The 18,103-nt window shown below is 42.0% G+C and overlaps 2 protein-coding genes and 1 long non-coding RNA gene across 3 annotated transcripts; 1 reads left to right on the forward strand and 2 right to left on the reverse strand.

Moving 5' to 3' along the window:
* Window positions 1-1,786: 1,786 nt before the first annotated feature.
* Window positions 1,787-13,701, forward strand: slc35f3b (solute carrier family 35 member F3b). The gene is made up of 7 exons (XM_061285358.1): window positions 1,787-2,060; window positions 8,229-8,574; window positions 10,094-10,313; window positions 12,267-12,392; window positions 12,939-13,131; window positions 13,213-13,302; window positions 13,441-13,701. The coding sequence occupies exons 1-7, from the start codon at window positions 1,985-1,987 to the stop codon at window positions 13,680-13,682; spliced, it is 1,293 nt and encodes a 430-aa protein (XP_061141342.1). The 5' UTR covers window positions 1,787-1,984; the 3' UTR covers window positions 13,683-13,701.
* On the reverse strand, window positions 13,106-14,079 carry LOC133158275 (uncharacterized). The gene is made up of 3 exons (XR_009715180.1): window positions 13,976-14,079; window positions 13,438-13,804; window positions 13,106-13,290 (listed from the first exon to the last, which is right to left on the reverse strand). It is a non-coding gene; the product is annotated as an uncharacterized LOC133158275 (long non-coding RNA).
* A 1,066-nt stretch (window positions 14,080-15,145) lies between these two features.
* LOC133158265 (5-hydroxytryptamine receptor 1D) lies at window positions 15,146-18,085 on the reverse strand. The gene is made up of 3 exons (XM_061285353.1): window positions 17,832-18,085; window positions 16,996-17,156; window positions 15,146-16,926 (listed from the first exon to the last, which is right to left on the reverse strand). Exons 1-3 carry the CDS (start codon window positions 17,986-17,988, stop codon window positions 15,703-15,705), a joined length of 1,542 nt encoding a protein of 513 aa, XP_061141337.1. The 5' UTR covers window positions 17,989-18,085; the 3' UTR covers window positions 15,146-15,702.
* Between the last annotated feature and the right edge of the window lie 18 nt (window positions 18,086-18,103).

An 18,103-nucleotide genomic window follows, 5' to 3' on the forward strand; every position in this document is an offset into this window, starting at 1 on the left:
GAATAAACATGATTGTCCAAACATAACATAATAGCATATTTTCAATGCATGTGCACACACAAACCCTTTCCATCATTCTATTTGAATTTGTTACAAGATGGTCACCTTCACCAGGCAGGTTTTGTGTGTTTGTTATTCATGGAGCGCAATGTCGCTCAGTAGCAGTAGATTGTTTGCAATCATTCCCTTTAATCGTGCACATTTTCTTGTACATTTACAGGATTTCATGAAAATCACAAGTATGTTTTTGTTTAATTAGCTATGTTTGATTGGTACAAATACAAACGTATTGAAGATTGAAGGGTCCTCCCCCAAAAAATGTTTGCCCTTCCTTGACTACACACTCACCTCTATTCAGACACTTTGTGTGTGTGTGTATGAGAGAATGTGTTGTCATGAGGCATTCCAGAACAGTTTCATCCTCCTCCGTGCTCACACATAAAAGTCTATGAGTCACTGTCTGGGATCCTTTAACAATCTCATCCATCCCTTTCTTGCACCTCACTATTTCGCTAATGGAAGAAGCTGACAGCAGTCTCTCCAAAACACAGATGGTCCCCTTTTTCCCCCGGTGGAAGTCGCGCACACTCATGGGACGTCTCACTGTGACCACACAGCAATAGGATTTCAACTGAGATGAAAAGCACCAAACATCCTGAATGTGCTAGTTCACTGTGCATTCAGGTTTGCACGTGCCCTCTGCTAAGCCATGAAGGAGGTGGAAGTGAGGGATACAATGGCTGGTGAGGGACGTCAACGTTGGTCTGGGCAGAGACTTTTTTGAGCTCCCTGTCCTAGTTAGACAGGGTTAGGGGATTGGTGCTGGAGTGTGGCGAGTCTACACAGTGAATTATTCAGTGGAGCTTCCTTCAGGCGTGCTTTCACTCAGCGGCTTTCATACACCAGTGCAGAGTCACTTCAGAAACGCACACAAACACTTTCGGCGCTAAAGTATTGGGACATACCTTTTAATCGATTCATTTATCAAACTTCTTTAAAGCATGCTTTGCGAATTCCTACCTACTTTTATGCTTCTGCCATGTAGACTGTAGACTGAAATGAGAGGAGCCACTGTGATTGGCTGGAAATCTGTTCACTCCCACAACGGTGCAAACACCCATTTCTAATGGAAGTTAAAAAAGAAAACTCCGTCCATGAGCACACATTGTATTTTGCGGTGTACCTGCCCATTGGAAGATGAGATCATTCTTGTAGCAATGCAACATCTTTCATTCATGACTCACGAGTCTTCATGAAGCTCACGACACACACTTCAAATAGTCCCTGCACATTCTAATATCTAAAACCATCCATACATTTAGAAACGAAAACCCCTCAGATTGTGAGGCAAATTTACTAGCTGAAGCGGTATGTCAAGTGTCCGAAATTGTATGCAATGTAATGCAGAAAAATTCAAAAACTCAACTGTTCTTGTGCAAGAACGGGGTCATGTGGGGAAACCTTTACGGTCCCACAATGTGAAATTTGACTGAGCTTGACCATGTGTGATTCATTTGTTTTGATACAGTACGTTTGAACTCTGTGCACAAATGTACCAAAAAAATGAATCATGGAAATTTCAAGTGCAGATATTCATCCCATGGGTGGATCGGGGGGGGGGGGGGGGGGGGGGGGTCTGGTTAACCATGCACGGGTGAATGGGAGGGTAGCGGCACTGACGTGGGCGAATTGCAGCAAATGGTACAGCTGTGTACGTGAGGAGAGACCTGCACGGGGCCACCGCACTCATTTAGGGGAGGGAGGGCTCGGATGAGGAGGGAATGGGTGGTGGGGACTATACACGGAGGAGGAAGGAGTGATCACTAAAGCAACTGAGGGGGTGAAGTTAGATAGATGGAACACGCATGGATAGCGGGTTCTGGAATGTGAAGTGTCCCGTCAAGAGGTCCGAGTCCGGGGCTAAATCCGCTTCAGGGATGTAGTCGAAGCGGTTTCGGAGCTCATCCCACCCGAGCTCGGCATCATGAAGAAACACTCGGCCAGGGTCGCCCCGCTGTCCGCCTGCAACAGTCCGGTGCTCACCCTCACCAAAGTGGAAGGTAAGCACTAGGGAGGGTGCATGACGATTTGGAGCGAATTCACGTTTGCACTGCACGTTTGCATGGAATGACGTGCATCATGTTGTATGCGACCTCATTTGATGGGTTAATTTTTGGAAACGAGAACTTTTACAATTCTAATTAAATACCTAAAATATTACTGCAATAAGATAAAGTTGATCGGCCAAAAAATTCGGCACTATTGCTGTATCAAATATTGACATCAAATACTAATACAATTTTCTTTTTTTTTTTTTTTAATTCCTTACAATGCATTACTTTTTTTTTTTTTTTTTTTTTAGTAAAGTAAACAGAAACATCTCTAAGCAGTTTTATACCACTGCAAATTACACTACTGATTGACAATTGCAGCAATTACAATAATGCCCTAAATTACCATAAAAAGTAATTCAATATATTTCATCAACACAGACCAATTCAAATTACATATGGGCCCTTAGCATGCAGCAAGGTGTTTGGTGGGTTCAGGACTTTGCTCAAGGGCACCTTGGTAGTCCTCAGTTATAATAAGAAAGTCAACACTGACACCTCAAGCTGCAGGATCTGACTGCATTGTACACATTGTTGCTATTAGCCACATGAGCCTCTGCTGCTCCATATGTGTGATTGTTATTGCAGCAGGGATTCCCTTCTCAGTCTGTAGCCCCCATCCTGCTACTGTAGCCAGGACAACAACAAATGTTATGCACCCCTCAGAATTGTTTATAGCTGATCAAGTTCACTCGCTCCCAGACAGCTTTTTTTGTACCTGCAGGAGCACAGTTGGAACATTCATATTAGTAAGGACAACAACACGACTCTCGTGTGGTGTGTTGTTGTTGTTGTACGGCGTCACGTAACATCAAGTAACATCTAACATGTCCCCAAGGTTCAGTTATGTTGTCTTGCCTACCTGGCATCCTACCACAGGCTTAACTGCTGTAAAAAGGTGTGATGTGTGCAGTGTATTTGTCGGCTTGAGCACAGAGGGAATATCCCAGTGTTGTAACATTAGTGAGAGTGCTGCATTGAAGATGCACTCACAGTAGAATAGGCGGCTGATTTCACAGAACATTTCAAGCGAGGGGATCTAAAATAATCTCAAACTCATTTGCATCTCCCAGAAGAATTAGAAAAAATGAAGGCAATGATTTTTGTGTATTTATGGTTGCTAGGTAAGTACTTATGGCTGCCTGTGTGTTCATTGGAGGTAAATTAGATGCTGAACTTGTGACACTGTTTGGGTGTGCATGATGTTCTTTTTTCTAAGAAAAATGTACAAATTATGTGCTCGTAATATATTTCTTTTTTTTTTAATACACAAAAATCAACCCACTCAAAGTCTTATTATTACTGAGTTTTTTTTTTTTTTTTAATTATTATTAATTAAGAGGGTTACTGAGATTGTGGTTCTGCATTTGGTTTTCATGTAAAGGTTTTCTCACTACCCAGCCTAGCATAACCTTGGCATGGTAATTCTGGCTACCATTGTGCTGGAACCTCCCATGTTTCGAATACTATCAGTCAGTGACTGCTTGAGTATGTCATTTTTACAAACTATTTATGAACGTAAGGTGTTTAAAAAGGCTTGTTCTTTTTGATTGACGCTGCTTCATTAAAATAAAATTGCAGGTGTAATTTCTGGGGGCTGACGGAGACAGTAAGATCATTAACAGCAGCAGTCGTCCAAATTTGGTCAACAGTGAAAGAACTTTGAATGTGTGCTTGATGGATCATTGTAAATTGTGCTAGTGAGGAAGTGGAGGCTGTATACGATTTAGCACGAGTGGTTGGCAGCCAATTTGAAGAGCGAATCACACGGGAGCAAGAGATTCCGCCTCTTATGCAACAATGACTTTAGAAACTTTGTTTTGATATTGCAACAGTAGTTCTATTCCAATTGTTGTAACTGGGTATCATTTGAATATATGCAAACAAATATAAAATTAATACAATACAGGTTGTGCTTAGTGACCCCAAATTGTGTGCCAGGAGTGACCCAGTACTGAGATTATTATTATTATTAGTTATTATTATTATTATACTAGTAATAATAATAATTAGTATTATTGGTCTTGTCTAATATACTTCTGTTCCTTCTATGGTTTGTTACTTAGGGTTTAATTCCTATTGGTTAATACTGTCTAAAATACTGTGAATGTTCAGACTTCACTCTGAACCGTTGTCACCTGAAGCCACGTTTAATTCCACTGTATTTTCTGGATTCTGATGTTGTCCTGTGACAAATACAACCAGGCACAGCTTAGCTTGTGTCTTTGGGGAATTGAGGCATTAGGGTTCCTATTCCAGTAGAGGTTCACTCAAGGCTCTGCAGTGTCATGAAAAGCCATTTTATGCTTCATAACTGAACAGAGATTACGTGTCCCTCAGGAGAGCAGTCTTAATTCCCTACATCAAGCCTTCCCACAGGGCTCCATTTGTCTAAACCACAAGCTATCCATTAAATGATGCCTGGGCTGTAGGTCAAAACTCATGTTGCATAATATCGACTTGTTGGTGAAAAATTGGTTTCGAATGAGTCACCTGCTTTTCTCACTGACATTATTAATTCTATTTGAACATCACATGGATGGTTAGAGAAGTTACAAAAGGGAAGAGCTTTTTTTCTTTTATAAAAAAAAAATAGGAATCGATGGCTGTTAGAATAAGCAAACACTGTATTGGACAGTTAGATTGCTCCAATATTGTTATTTTTGTTTGGTTTAATTTGAGACTGAATGTCAGTTTTATTATTCCATAGCCAAACGCCTGCATCGATCAACTCTCATTTGTGCATGAACAAAAAGCTGAAACTTCTATTATCGCCCTTGCAGTCATATCCACCTTTTTTCCTGGGAGGGAACAAAGCTAGAATAAAGATGGAGACAGATGTCGGTGGGACTTCTAAGTGGAAGGCCTCTGGTGGGAGCGTTGTTGGACTTGCAGCTATCGGCAGGAGAGATCTGCACTGCAGACACTGCAGGGTGGGCCAGAGAGACGCCTGGGAATTAGAAGCAGGGGAGCGTGAAGTGAAATAGAGAAAGAAAAGAGTGTGAAATAGGCTCATTAATGCAGATAAATCTACATCACAGCACATGCTTATCAGACTGGCGAGCTATTTACTGAAATATTTTTACTTCTATAATATGAGATGCAGACAAACCGTAGTTAATACTACATTTCAATTGAAGAGCCACATATGTTCCTCTGTCTCTCAGCATAACCTTTGAATGTTACTTAGCCTTCATGCATCCAAGTTGTCAGGGGGACAGTGTGAAGCCGTGAAGCTGTCAAAGTGGATTCAGGACCTGTCTAAAAATATGCCAAACACTCTCCTCGTGTTTCCTGCTTCTTCCCAGAGGCCTGTTAACAACTTGTGTTTCACTGTAGAGGGCACAATAAACACAAACGTGTCTGCTATGCTACAAAGGTCAAATAGGGAAAACTCTCACTGATATTACGTTTGATGGTCAGACTGTACCAACACTGTACAAATTACAGTCTCAGTTTATGTCCTTTAAAAAAAAGGGTATCTATTTATTTATTTATTTATTTATTTGTATCTGATGAGATCAGATGAGAATAATTGTGACTGATAGACATACAAAAGGTCGACGGGTGTGCCAAATAAATTCAAAATAAAAAGTAATTTTGCTCAAGTAAAGTACAATCATCAAGATCAGAGTACCGGGACCTTTTAAAGAAGAGTGACATCATTTCAGTGACCTTTACACGCAGCTCAATTAGTGTTGACGATAATTAAAAATGAACTGGGTTCTATCAATGTGACTGTGAGACATTGATCCTTAACAGGTCGATCAGTAGATCAGCTGAGAAATGACAGAGAGGTGTTAGATGACAGATTGACAGATTGAAATAGAATAGTGTTCTTGTTTAGATGCAGACCGATGATCATCAAAAGTATCACGATTTCAATGATGACATCATATTGAAGTATTTCATATCCTTGAAGAAATGTATTGTAATGCATTCATACTTTTGCTACCATTTTTGACAAAATGGAGTCATTTCCCACCACTGCAGTATTTCAATTGACCTTGAGCACAGCCTTTGAGACAAATGTGACAAGGTGAAGTGCTTTGACTTCATCAATGTGCTGCTAAAAGAGTCGACAGTCTGTCATAAAGGTAACAGCGCCTAATGTCATTGGCTCACTCTCGTCTACGCGCACGCACACACTCACTAATGGTTCACTCCTGCTACTGGAGGTTGTTACGGCAACATTAGTCACTGTCAAGCCAAGTGTAAAAGTGTAAAAGCAGTGTGTCCTCCTTCAATAATTGAGTCATTGCATCAGTGGGCTGACACATGAGTATACACTGACGTCTCGGCTATTAATTACTGCTGTTGAATTCTACAAACCAAGTTACGATAAAAAAATAAGCATGAGGAACGCATGCTTTGTGCCTCCGCTGGATTGGAAGGATTAAACCGCAGCGGGTAGGATCATGAGATGCGCTATGGAACCCCGGGAAGGATGAAAAGCAGCCGACATAAACAAGACGTGACCTTCAGAGTGAGACAAAGCACTCTCGAAGCTTAGAATAGAGAAACTTAATTCTCCTGGAATCAGCTTTCATTGCTGCCAAGCGCAGTCCAGGGGATTATTGTTCACCATTGTCTGCCACCCAAAAAGTACAATAGAATTTCATTCCATTGCATCACATGTGGGTTTTTTTTTCATCACGGATAAACAGAGGGCCGGTCTTCATTCAGTGGGGCGAGGCCGGGGAAGCCTGGAGCATTAGGATGGAAGGAGATAGGAAATTCAGTGATGTCTCTTATTCGCTGCGGATCTCTCGCACGAGATGATAACACACATCTTCACATGTACAAAATAAAGTTTGATTTACAGTGTTTGTGTTGCTTTCCTCCCTACTGTTTACAAGCACTTATGTGGTTAAATGAATCTTTAAATGATTGCATGTTGTATTTTCCAATCTTTCCACATAAGTATCTCACTGAGGCTTTTTTAATGTATGCTTTGTATTCCAGTCAGCCGTGATGAGTGCAGATTAGTGTGCACAAGACACATCATTACCTTCCAAAACCACACTAGGGGAAGCCTTCATTTTTAACTTGCAGCAGAGGAGCTGCGGTTTATTATTTATTATCTACAAAGTTGCTTTTTACGGCTCTGTTTTTCCAAAGCAAGATCTAACTGTTGCAGAAGAGATTGGCGCATGCGGTCTTGGTACACTAACAGAGAAAAGGAATGGCGTCTTGGTTATATGCAGTACCATCATCTCAGAAAAATTCCAAATTATGTGATTTCACTGTTGACCTCTTCCTGCTTGATGTATACGTTCTTTAAAATGTATTAAAATGGACTGCTGTTTGTAGCTAGAATAACTTTCTCCATCATGTTTTAATCATGATGTGGTATGCTTTGGATCGTGAGCTCTTCATTTCTCCAATGTGCCTTGCTACCTCAACCAACTTGGTTCTGATGACCTTTAAAATCTCAGGGGTGGTTATTATAGAACAACAATACCCCCCTGACAGTTAATTGAACACGACACTGAACTTTTAACTTAAGTGTTGACTTCCAAGGTGATCCAAGTATACTTGGATGCTAAAAGACAGACACGAAGTAAAAATCTGCATGAACTTTAAACATTTCAATGAATGTTATGAAGGTTATCATGATCAAATAAAAAGGTTTGCTAAGTAACAAACCATCACACACATCACAGTGGTATTGTGTACTAAGTATATCAAAGTTGCCCTCTCCTACCCTCTGTTTGGCTACAGCCTGTCATCTTGGATCAGTTCCATTTGAACTCCGACGTCTGATTGATTTCCAAGGCCAATTAAAGTGTGACAGCAGCTATTTTTATACAGTATAGGGCAGGACATGTTGAACTGCAGTCACACACTTCCGTAAAAGAGGTGGATGCCGCTGACTCCTTTGATTGCCAAAATACGAGCCGCAAATCATCTTTACCGCTTTGCACCTTTTGTGTGATGTATAGCTTGTGTAAATGGAAATGTATCAATATTATATGTATGACAGTTTGCTTTAGATTAACGCATAATTGCTATTGTCACATGAGCAGCGAAAGAAATACGGTTTACAGTTTGGGAAAGAAGATTCCAAAAAGCAGATGTAGTGTTAACTTGAGTACCTGTCAATGAAACTTTCAGGGGAAGAGCGGCCAAGGGAGCATGTGGCGCACAGCGGCCCAGACGTGCAGTCGTCGGCGGGCGCGGCGGGTCCGGAATCGAGCTCCAGCAGGCGGAAGCTGCACTGCTGCATCCGGATCACGGCGGTGCAGGTGCGGAAAGCCTTGTGGGGAGTCGCCATGGTGATGTGCGTCTGCTCCTCGTGGGCAGGTTCTACCCAGCTGGCCAAGCTGACCTTCAAGCACTTTGATGCCCCCTTCACCCTCACTTGGTTTGCCACCACCTGGAACTGCCTCTTCTTCCCGCTCTACTACGTCGGGCACCTGTGCAAGAGTCCGGAAAGGCAAACGGCCAGACAGAGATTAAGGTGACAGAACAAAACACATACCAAAAAAAACAGAAGCTACATTTTGAAATTCATGAAAATGATGTGCCTGTTTAAATTTTGATCTTGTCCTCCAATTAAATCCTTTTTACTTTGTTGCCTAATTGGTGAACTGCTTGTCTGTAATTAAATGTTGGACTTAGTGCAAGCCATTCGAATCTTTGGAGCTGATAGAACCATTGCTGAGGCAGCATAACGAAAGTATTTGACCCTCAGTGCCCTTCCTCACAAAGCATCTGCTCAAGTCCCTCTCCTGCTCCGCAGTTGTTGGGCATTCATGTAGCGTGTCTTTTTTGTTTTACAGACCACTGCACTGGCATATAGATGATAGCATTTATTGTTCTTTTTGCACTAGGGAGATAAGAAATGAAGGTTAGTCGTACGTGTGTGAATCAAAGAGAGGCCAGTGGAATGGAAAGGTTACAAGAAAAAGAAAGTTGCAAAGGTACCAGTAGTTCAAGAACGTGAGAAGAATTGTGAAAGAGAGGTGAAGAACAGTCAAGTGTGAGATTAGTTATTGAACTGTGTCCGTAAACAGGATAAGCATTATTGAAAATAAATGGAAGAATTTACATAGATGACAAATGAAAGCGAAACGAAAACATACCCATCAATCCATTTTTCTTGGGTTGCCAAAGCGGAGTACACCCTGGACTGGTTGTCAGCCAACTGCACATTCACACCTATGGAGAATTTACAGTCAATTAACCTCACATGCATGTTGTTAAAATGTGTGAGGAAGGGGAAAAAAAACATAGCAGAACATACAAAGGATTGCAGTGATATTTCTGTTAAGACACACAGGAAACTAATTGACAACTCCTCTTACTTTTCACTTCACACCTTCACTCCTTCTTTTCTACCTCCTACTGTCAGATAAAGTAGACATGAGCACTCACGCACATTAGATAAACTCAAAGGGAAGTTTTTACAACATCATGTGCCCTTTCTTCAAGGACACAATTGTTTTATTGGCTGGACTCCACCGCTGCTTTGCAGGAGCTTTACCCAAATGTGTTGTTCCACAATCAGAGCCAGGAAACCTCAAAGGCCTCCCCGCTCAGTCAGGAATGATAGTCAGCATTTTCCACAGCTCGCCAATTATCTACCTCCGCTGGGCTGCGGCAGATTGAACGCTAACTATAACATTGAGTAGCGGAAAGATCAGCTTCATTTTCTCTAATGAAGTGGAAATGACCCAGGTTATTCTATTTAGTTATATACAAATATTTGATTTAATAATATTTCAAAATACACAAATTATTTGAGATTATTAAGATGATCTTTGTTTTTTTCAGCTTCTTGTTTTTTTGCAAATTAATGAGGCTAAATGCTGAATTTTTGCTGTTAAAATAAGCTATTTATTTATCATAGTCCAATTTTAACAGTGTACAAAATCCTACCAACATCTAATACTGTACCCTTTTTTTTTTTCTTCCAAATCAATGCTTTCTTGTATTTATTGACTTCAATTCCGACATTCTGTCTTGTGTGTGCATAGGGAGTGTTGTCGCTTTTTCGGGGACGACGGGCTGACCCCCAAGGTGTTCTTCACCAAGGTGGCCCCTTTCGGCCTGTTGTGGATCCTCACCAACTACTTGTACCTGCAGGCCCTCAGGAAGATCAACACAACAGACGTGTCAGCGCTCTTTTGTTGCAACAAGGCCTTTGTCTTCCTGCTCTCATGGATTGTGCTAAGAGACCGCTTCATGGGCGTCAGGGTGAGTTCATAGTTCACATCTTGAGTTTTTATTGAACAAACTGAAACAGAAGATGAATTGATAATTATGCTATGTGTAGTTCATGCAGCCATTGCAAATGCCCTGACCACAAGCTGTGACGACGGACTATTGGACTAGCTCAGTTTTGGCAAGTTGTTCGCAATTACTATGGAGAGTATATATTTATAAACAAATCTCTGAATTCACTTTTTTTATTTATTAGCATATTATAAGAGCGTATGCTGCTAACCGCAGAAATGAACATTTAACAATTTTAATCAGAATTTTGTCCAACCTATCTGTATTTAGTGTCACTTTATTATTTCGTGTCTTAAATGAGTCAAAATAATCCGAGTCAACACACCATGCATGTCTCTGTGTGTTATGGAGAGAGCAATGGAAGGATTTAGCACATTGTGGGAATATATCCACCCGCCGCAGGATGGATCCCGCTCCTCCTTGTTTCTGTTCTCGTCACACACCCACTCAAACATCTCACCATCCTCCCATTATATGTGATGAAAGGACTCCATAAGAAGGAAAGTCAGATATAATCCTACTCCTGCTCCCATTCACAGCCTATCTATACGTCTTTCTGTCTACCTTTGGTGGTACACATTGCAGAGTTTGGATGTCTGCAGCAATGCAGGGGATGCTGGACCAGTTTGTCATGAGCGTGCACAAGCAGGGATGTGCACGAGCAGAGAGACGCTACATCATCCCTCTGTGATGTTATGTGCAACAGCAGATGGCTTTGTCCTATTGGCACACTTGTGTAGTACTGTGGATTGCAATGTCATTTGGACATATTGAGGGATGGTAAATTCAACACATTGATATTTACAATTACCATATTTTCCGCACTATAAGGTGCACCGGATTATAAGGCTTCAATGAATGGACCATTTTAAAACTTTGTCCATATATAAGACGCACCGGATTATAAGGCGCACCTTCAATGAATGGCCCATTTTAAAACTTTGTCTATATATAAATCCATATATTTGGACACGCCTGCTGTAGTGGCTCAATATTGCTCCATAAATAAGGCGCACCGGATTATAAGGTGCACTGTCGGCTTTTGAGAAAATTGGAGGTTTTTAAGTGCGCCTTATAGTGCGAAAAATACGGTAAAGACAATACAATACAATAAGTTTTAATTTATTTACAGTATTGTACCTACTGCATTATATTTGAAAATTAATGTATACCCTCATTCATTATGTTATTTTATTATTTTCATTTATAGCTCCAACACAAATGCTGATGCAATAAGAACCTTGTTTTTTATTCCTATTAGATACAATTGTGTGAAACCAGTTGGCATAAAAAATGCTACATTGTAGAGGGTTATACATGCAGTTAATATACACTATAAATTCATATGCTTAGATGGAGTCATGACCCTATCCTTCCCTTGATCCCCTAGAATGCTGTGCTGACATGTCTAAAAAACACAATAAAGGCCTGTATTAAGGTATGAGGTTGCTGACCTTGTAGTTACCGGCAACCCTCCGTCTTGATTGACAGGCGGCCTGCAGTGCTGAGAGAACCATTTTGTCAAAGGTGCCATGCCTGAGAGCGATGTTAAGAGGGCTTTGGCCCAGTATAAGCACACTGATCATTTATCTTCCTGACACACGTAATCCACTAAACTGGACGCATGCCTGCCTGCTATCTTGATAACATACAGTAGATCTCAGATTAATGGTGCACTACTTTGAGGTTTTGGGAGGACGGTGTGCTTCCCGCTTCTGGCGTGAAGGCTTGCAGTGGAAATCAATGCGAAACAATCAACTACTAGAAGACCGCAGGAGCTTTGTCTGCTGACTTTGAAATGAAGCTCATGCATCAATTAGAGGACAACAAAAAGGAGGAGGCCATCTGCAGTGGCGGTCAAAAAGTCACATCGCTGTGAACACCATGTTGTTAATAGTCATTCTCTGTCTACAGATAGTGGCGGCCATATTGGCCATTGCAGGCATCGTCATGATGACCTACGCTGATGGTTTCCACAGTCACTCGGTGATTGGCATCACTCTGGTTGTTACTTCAGCATCCATGTCTGCACTATACAAGGTAGGATTTTTATTTATGGCTGCATTGGGACTTAATAAAGATTGACCTCTGTGATAAACATTCATTATTACTTTCGCCCTTGCAGATTGCAATATACAATGAATGGCCAATTCGTTTCCAATATAAGAAGCGTGTCAGTTATTTTTTCCATAGAAAAAAAATCTACCACCTGAACTACAACAACACGTGAACTATTTTACAGTAATAAGAGTTTGATGTACATTTTCTTTCATTCTGTGTGTGAAAAGCTTTGTATTACTACACACACACAAAAAAAACCTTCTTATATGTTGAATGGACATTTCTGCCATTTTTTTCTCCCAGTCCAAATGTTTTAGCCCCCATTAAAAACTAACGCGTTATAAAATCTATCACCCCTCATATCGTAAAGGGAATTTAACATACACTTAATATAATGAGCTATATATTTATCGCTAAAAGTTGGCAACTCAATCTCAGTGCAGGCGTATGAAGGTCACCCTGTATGCTACGCCACAGGAGGTCACAATTTGTGCATTCATGAGTAACTCCCCTCCTTCCTGCCAGGTTCTCTTCAAGATGGTCCTCGGCAGTGCCAAATTCGGGGAGGCTGCACTTTTTCTGACTATTGTGGGAGGTGCCAACTTTGTTTTTATCAGCATTGTGCCCATCGTCCTATATTTTACCCGAGTTGAGTACATTGAATCGGCAGGCGACATCCCCTGGGGCTACTTCTGTGGTGTTGCAGCACTGCTTTTAGGTAAAAAAAAAAAGAATCTCTGCGATCTATTATCGTGTTTTACCATAATTACTTTTGCTCTCGTTCTGCTTCTTCAAACAGCTTTCAACATCCTGGTCAACTTTGGCATCGCCATAACATATCCAAAGTCTATCTCCCTTGGCATCGTCCTAAGTGTTCCTGTCAATGCCAGTAAGTGTGTTAGTATAAATCAAAGATGTCATCATTTAATAGGTACAGTGAGAATTACATAAAATGCATAAAGGTCCTTAGGAGTTTGATGTCAACACAGATCCAAATTGCTCATCATTGTGTTTTTCCTCTTACCAGTGGTGGACTTCTTCACGTGTGAGATTAATTTCAACACGGTGCGCCTCTTTGCCGTCTCCATCATCTGTTTGGGCTTTCTCATGCTGCTCCTTCCGGAGGACTGGGACCAGTGCATCATCCGCCTCAGCACCAAACTACGCAAACGTGACGAGCCGGCCGAGGGCAGCGTCGAAGCAGGGGCCTCCACGGGACTCAACTGGAGGGGCCGAGCCAGGACCTCCATGGCAACATTTTCACACTGAGCTGGATGGAATGTTTAAGGGCCTCTATTGACGCAGCCTCCTCGGCTTGGACCAGGAAGAGAGGTTATACCATCACTCAGTTGATGCATGGATGCAAATCAGATGTACCCTCCTTACCTAACCTATAATCAGGTATGAGACAAAGTTAAAGCGTTACCTGTCATGAATTTTTCCAATGGTCACCTTCACCTGAGAAGACTTGCCAACTTAATTGGAAAAGAAAGTCAGTACCATGTGGACTTGGCTGTCTTAAAACAAAACACACGCTTAAAAATCCAAAGAAGAATGCCTACAAATGCAGGAAGCCCCAAGTGGCATCCCTCAGTCATTCTTCCTTCTTTGCACTGGTTAACAGCTTGTAGTTCACACCTGCCGACCCGATGTGCTCCTGTGGTGTGAACCGGCCCGTGTGGACATGCGAGGCTCAGTGTGAGCTCGACATGCTTTTACTGCACCTCGCTCCATCCAAAGCCTTTTTCGGACCTTTCTGATTGGCTTCCTGCATTCATGTGCTCTCTCTCTCTCGGGGCAAAGCGGGAACTCCTGTCGAAGTGGAAGTGGCGCCGCTCTGGCAGTGGAGAGCTCTGAAAAGTAAAATGTGCAATGCATGATTAGCTGATTAGCTTGGCTTATCATGACGAGAGACTGCTTTCAGTTCAGTTGACTTGCTAAAGATTACTGTCAGTTTAAGTATCGTAACCTGTGGTTAAAAGCAATTAGATTCACTGTGAATGGAACTACACTGAGCCCCCCCCTCAACGGGTCTCTGTCATTTAACTCATACACAGTTAAGTCATATGAAGCAAATTCCAACTTGATAAAGCGCTATTTAAGTCCATTTACCCTCCCATTTTTATAAACAGTTGGTAAGTTTTTAAATTTCCCACTCACTGGACACTTCATGAAGTACACAAAGCACAATAAAATTAGATCCAATCAGGAGTTGCAGCAAAGGTTGACATTACCAAAGACGTATAGAAAATCTTCAGCAATGCGTTTGATTGAATTGTTTAAACGTATCATTAGGGTTAAATGTATTAATGTTGTTATTTTTATTAGCAGGGAAGTGACAATTTGAGGAATTTGTTTAACTGAAGACAGCTTTTGCATTGGATCTGTTTCAATGTTGTGTACCTCATGCTGTGACTGGTGAGTGTAGCTCGGAGACACAAGATCTTTTTGTTTGACTGTATTTATGATACTTGAGGCAAGTTACCAGTGGAGATGAACCTTGAATGAAGAGCTGGAAACTGCCTTGTTGTGAATGTATAAACATCACTATGTGCAATCTTCTTTTTACAGACTTCTGCACACAAGTACTCATCTGCATTTTTTTTTTGACATTTCATAACATACCTTTCATCATTTTTTTCATGTGGCTGCTGTTGAGACAGGGCAGGCCGATGGGGACATCACAAAGTTATCAAGTCCACTTCACTGCCTTCTCTGTTTTCACCACAGCATACAGGAGCACTGTTTCCCATTGTCATTCTCAATGACAATAAATAAGAATATTGTATTCCTCTGGAATTATTGCTATTGACATAAATGTAAACCTTTGTAAGGAATGAGGATTTTATACACCGAGATGCAACATACTGTATGATTATCACATTTGAGAAAGGAGTATGGGAGGTGTGATTATTTAATAATGGGTTTATTTGATTCGGTGGTGGGGGCTGGGTCTTCAAGTATATTCACATATACTTCATAAAAAGATTACTTTTCAATCCATCTATTGTCCAGGTTTGGTTTCTTCTTGCCAATATGAAGCTTTTGGAACTATTTTAAGAAAAAGCATTTCAGTAAGACGCTGAAGACCTCTGCTTTCACACTTGAAAGACTACGTAGAAGATTTAGCGGGCAGTCTATGGCAATTGTTGTCCCTTCATCAGAGGCCATAAATATTGGACCTAAGAGCAGCTGGATCAGAAAAGGCCATCCCCAAAACAGCTCCCGGAAGCAGATAGTTGTCCAAAACGTCTTGCTTATAATCAGCAGATAACAATTGAATTAATTATCAACTAATTGACTCCAATTTTGTTGTCATTTTTTTTTTATGTATGTCTGATGAGGCATGCTCTACTTTCACTGTAATCTGGCCATAGACAAAAGTGGCCCTTGGTGCCACAGTCAAAGCAGAAAATGGTAGTCTGCCGCCCTCTTGCGTCCTACAGGGTACTTGCAGGAAATCCACCTTCCTGCCACTATGAGGGTCTTGCCAAGTGGAGCAGGGTGTGGTGCTCTCTTCTTGGAGACACATTTTGCCTACATTCTCACTGGACTGATGCTTGTAGTCAGTGCTGATGGTGAAAACTGGAGAGCAATAGCGGGGGGTGTCCGGTCTAGACTTTGGCCCTGGAAGGGGACTAGTGAGCCTGCAGGGGTCAAACTCCCCTCCTAAACTGACGATACTTCCCATTCCAGCTCTCAGCTTCTGCCTCAGCCCATGCAGAGCTGCCCGGAAACGCTTGCTGAGCAGAGCGTACAGCAGAGGGTTGAAATCAGAGTTGAGCAGCACCAGAAAAGAGGAAACGGTCAGAGCGGAGGGGGGCACCAGGGAGGTCTCACCAGACATTGCTGCTTCGGTGGCCTGAACGAGAACCACACCAATGTAAGGGGTCCAGCACAGGAAGAAGGTTAAAATGACCAGAATGAGGCGACCAACTCCTTGATGATGCTGCTGGGGGTCCTGCAGGGGAGGTGACAACGTGGAGAAGACTCCCCTGGAGGAAGTTGGATGAACAGACACAACACTAGAGATACACTGTCCACTTAGATGATAGACCAGTGTGGAGGGAATGTGCAAAGAGGGAAGCAACATGCAGTTTGGAACTCTACTGCGTTGAAGCGAGTCCTGCAAGCTGTGAATCCTCTTGGCGTGTTTGCGGGCCACCTTGGCGATGTTCACGTAGCAGACCAGGATAATGATGGCGGGAATGAGGTAGGAAAGGCTGGTCATGGTGGCTGTGTAGCTGGGACTGCTGGCCCAGTCTACTGCACAGCTGTACACGGGAGCTACATAGGCCATAGAACTCCAGCCCAGCAGTGGGGGGCAACTGGTTGCCATGGCCTGCAGCCAGATCCACAAGACCACCGAGCACGTCCGCCCCAGGGTGCAGCGGGAGCTGTAACGTAGGCAGTCCATGATGGAGTGGTAGCGGTCTAAAGCGATGGCAGCCAGTGTTAGAACAGACACTGTGCAGTAGACAGAGGAGGTGTAGGCCACAAATAAACACAGGTTCTGTTAAAGGAAAAAAAAATGAATGAATGAAATCACAAGAAGGTTGGGAGTTAAGAAGAATTTGCTCACAAAACACTCGCCCCATCCAGGCTTCACGATGGACAAAGCAACAAAGGGCATGACACCGAGGCCCACCAGGAGGTCACTGATGGCCAAGTTCATGATCAACACTGATGTCACCTGGTGGAGAGTCTTAGTAGCTGCCACGAGGATAATGACAAGAAGGTTACCTATACACGGAAAACAACATCACAGTGGTTGGACAAGCACATTATTGTCATTGTCAATACCAGAATTTTCAGACTGACTCTGACCCATGTGTTAGGATGCTTTTGCTCTGTAATTTTTTGCAACTCAAAACGTGATAGTCTCGTTTGGAAATAGTTCAGGCATAACATAAAGAGGATTTCCATTGCATGTGTAAGAAAAATAAATTCCAGGCTTAAAAATATAAATTTGTACCTCCAACTGTCTGATAATATTGCAGAAGTATCATTTAAGGGTATTGTGGCTGCAGATCGTAGTGATGTTGAGAAGGATCTCTTTCCTTGTTATGAGTATACAAAAAAATAAATAAAAACTAACCGCATCAGTAGGGTACGCCATAATGAATAAATGTTATCTTTGGAAGGGTTAGCATATTGATCAATTAAAAATCGAGATGTAGGCAAAAAGCTTATTGAGATGAAAGATGTCCTCACCAGCTATTTAGCAAAAATGTTTTCATGTTTATTAACCAAGTACACAATGTCTATTCATTCACTGAGAGGAGCAGGCCAAATATGTATTATTTCCCCATGACAATTCAAAGTTAGACAAATTTACTATTATAATTTTGGTTGTACGTATTGCATTTTTTTTACACTTGAAACAAAAGAATAGATACTCCCAGAAATGTGTGTTACCTGTCACCGAGCCCAGACACATAACTACCACAAGCACCATCAGCAGCGACTCTATCCGTGTGGGCACGTTGTCCCCTGAATCACCCTTTTGGCTTGTGTTGACGGCCGCCGCTCGCAAAGAGCTCGGAACTGACCCGCTGCTTTCCAGGACACCCATTTGCAGCCTTGATTGAATGCACTGTGGAGAATGACAAATATAGTCAGTCACAATAGTAAACCCGACTTGATATGGTTCGCAATTGCTCTGGACCAGCGTCAGGTGACAAGTTGAA

Source organism: Syngnathus typhle, linkage group LG8 (assembly GCF_033458585.1).
Source record: "Syngnathus typhle isolate RoL2023-S1 ecotype Sweden linkage group LG8, RoL_Styp_1.0, whole genome shotgun sequence".
NCBI classification, from domain to species: Eukaryota; Metazoa; Chordata; class Actinopteri; order Syngnathiformes; family Syngnathidae; genus Syngnathus; species Syngnathus typhle.

What these genes read in the sequence shown, in the direction of transcription:
- LOC133158265 (XM_061285353.1), bottom strand. Translation starts at nt 17,988, where the DNA reads ATGGGTGTCCTGGAAAGCAGCGGGTCAGTTCCGAGCTCTTTGCGAGCG. An exon ending in GTGTCTGGGCTCGGTGACAG is followed by an intron (nt 17,157 to 17,831) that starts GTAACACACATT and finishes TTCCGTGTATAG; the next exon opens with GTAACCTTCTTGTCATTATC. An exon ending in CTGGATGGGGCGAGTGTTTT is followed by an intron (nt 16,927 to 16,995) that starts GTGAGCAAATTC and finishes TTCCTTTAACAG; the next exon opens with AACCTGTGTTTATTTGTGGC.
- slc35f3b (XM_061285358.1), top strand. Translation starts at nt 1,985, where the DNA reads ATGAAGAAACACTCGGCCAGGGTCGCCCCGCTGTCCGCCTGCAACAGT. An exon ending in CACCCTCACCAAAGTGGAAG is followed by an intron (nt 2,061 to 8,228) that starts GTAAGCACTAGG and finishes TGAAACTTTCAG; the next exon opens with GGGAAGAGCGGCCAAGGGAG. An exon ending in ACGGCCAGACAGAGATTAAG is followed by an intron (nt 8,575 to 10,093) that starts GTGACAGAACAA and finishes GTGTGTGCATAG; the next exon opens with GGAGTGTTGTCGCTTTTTCG.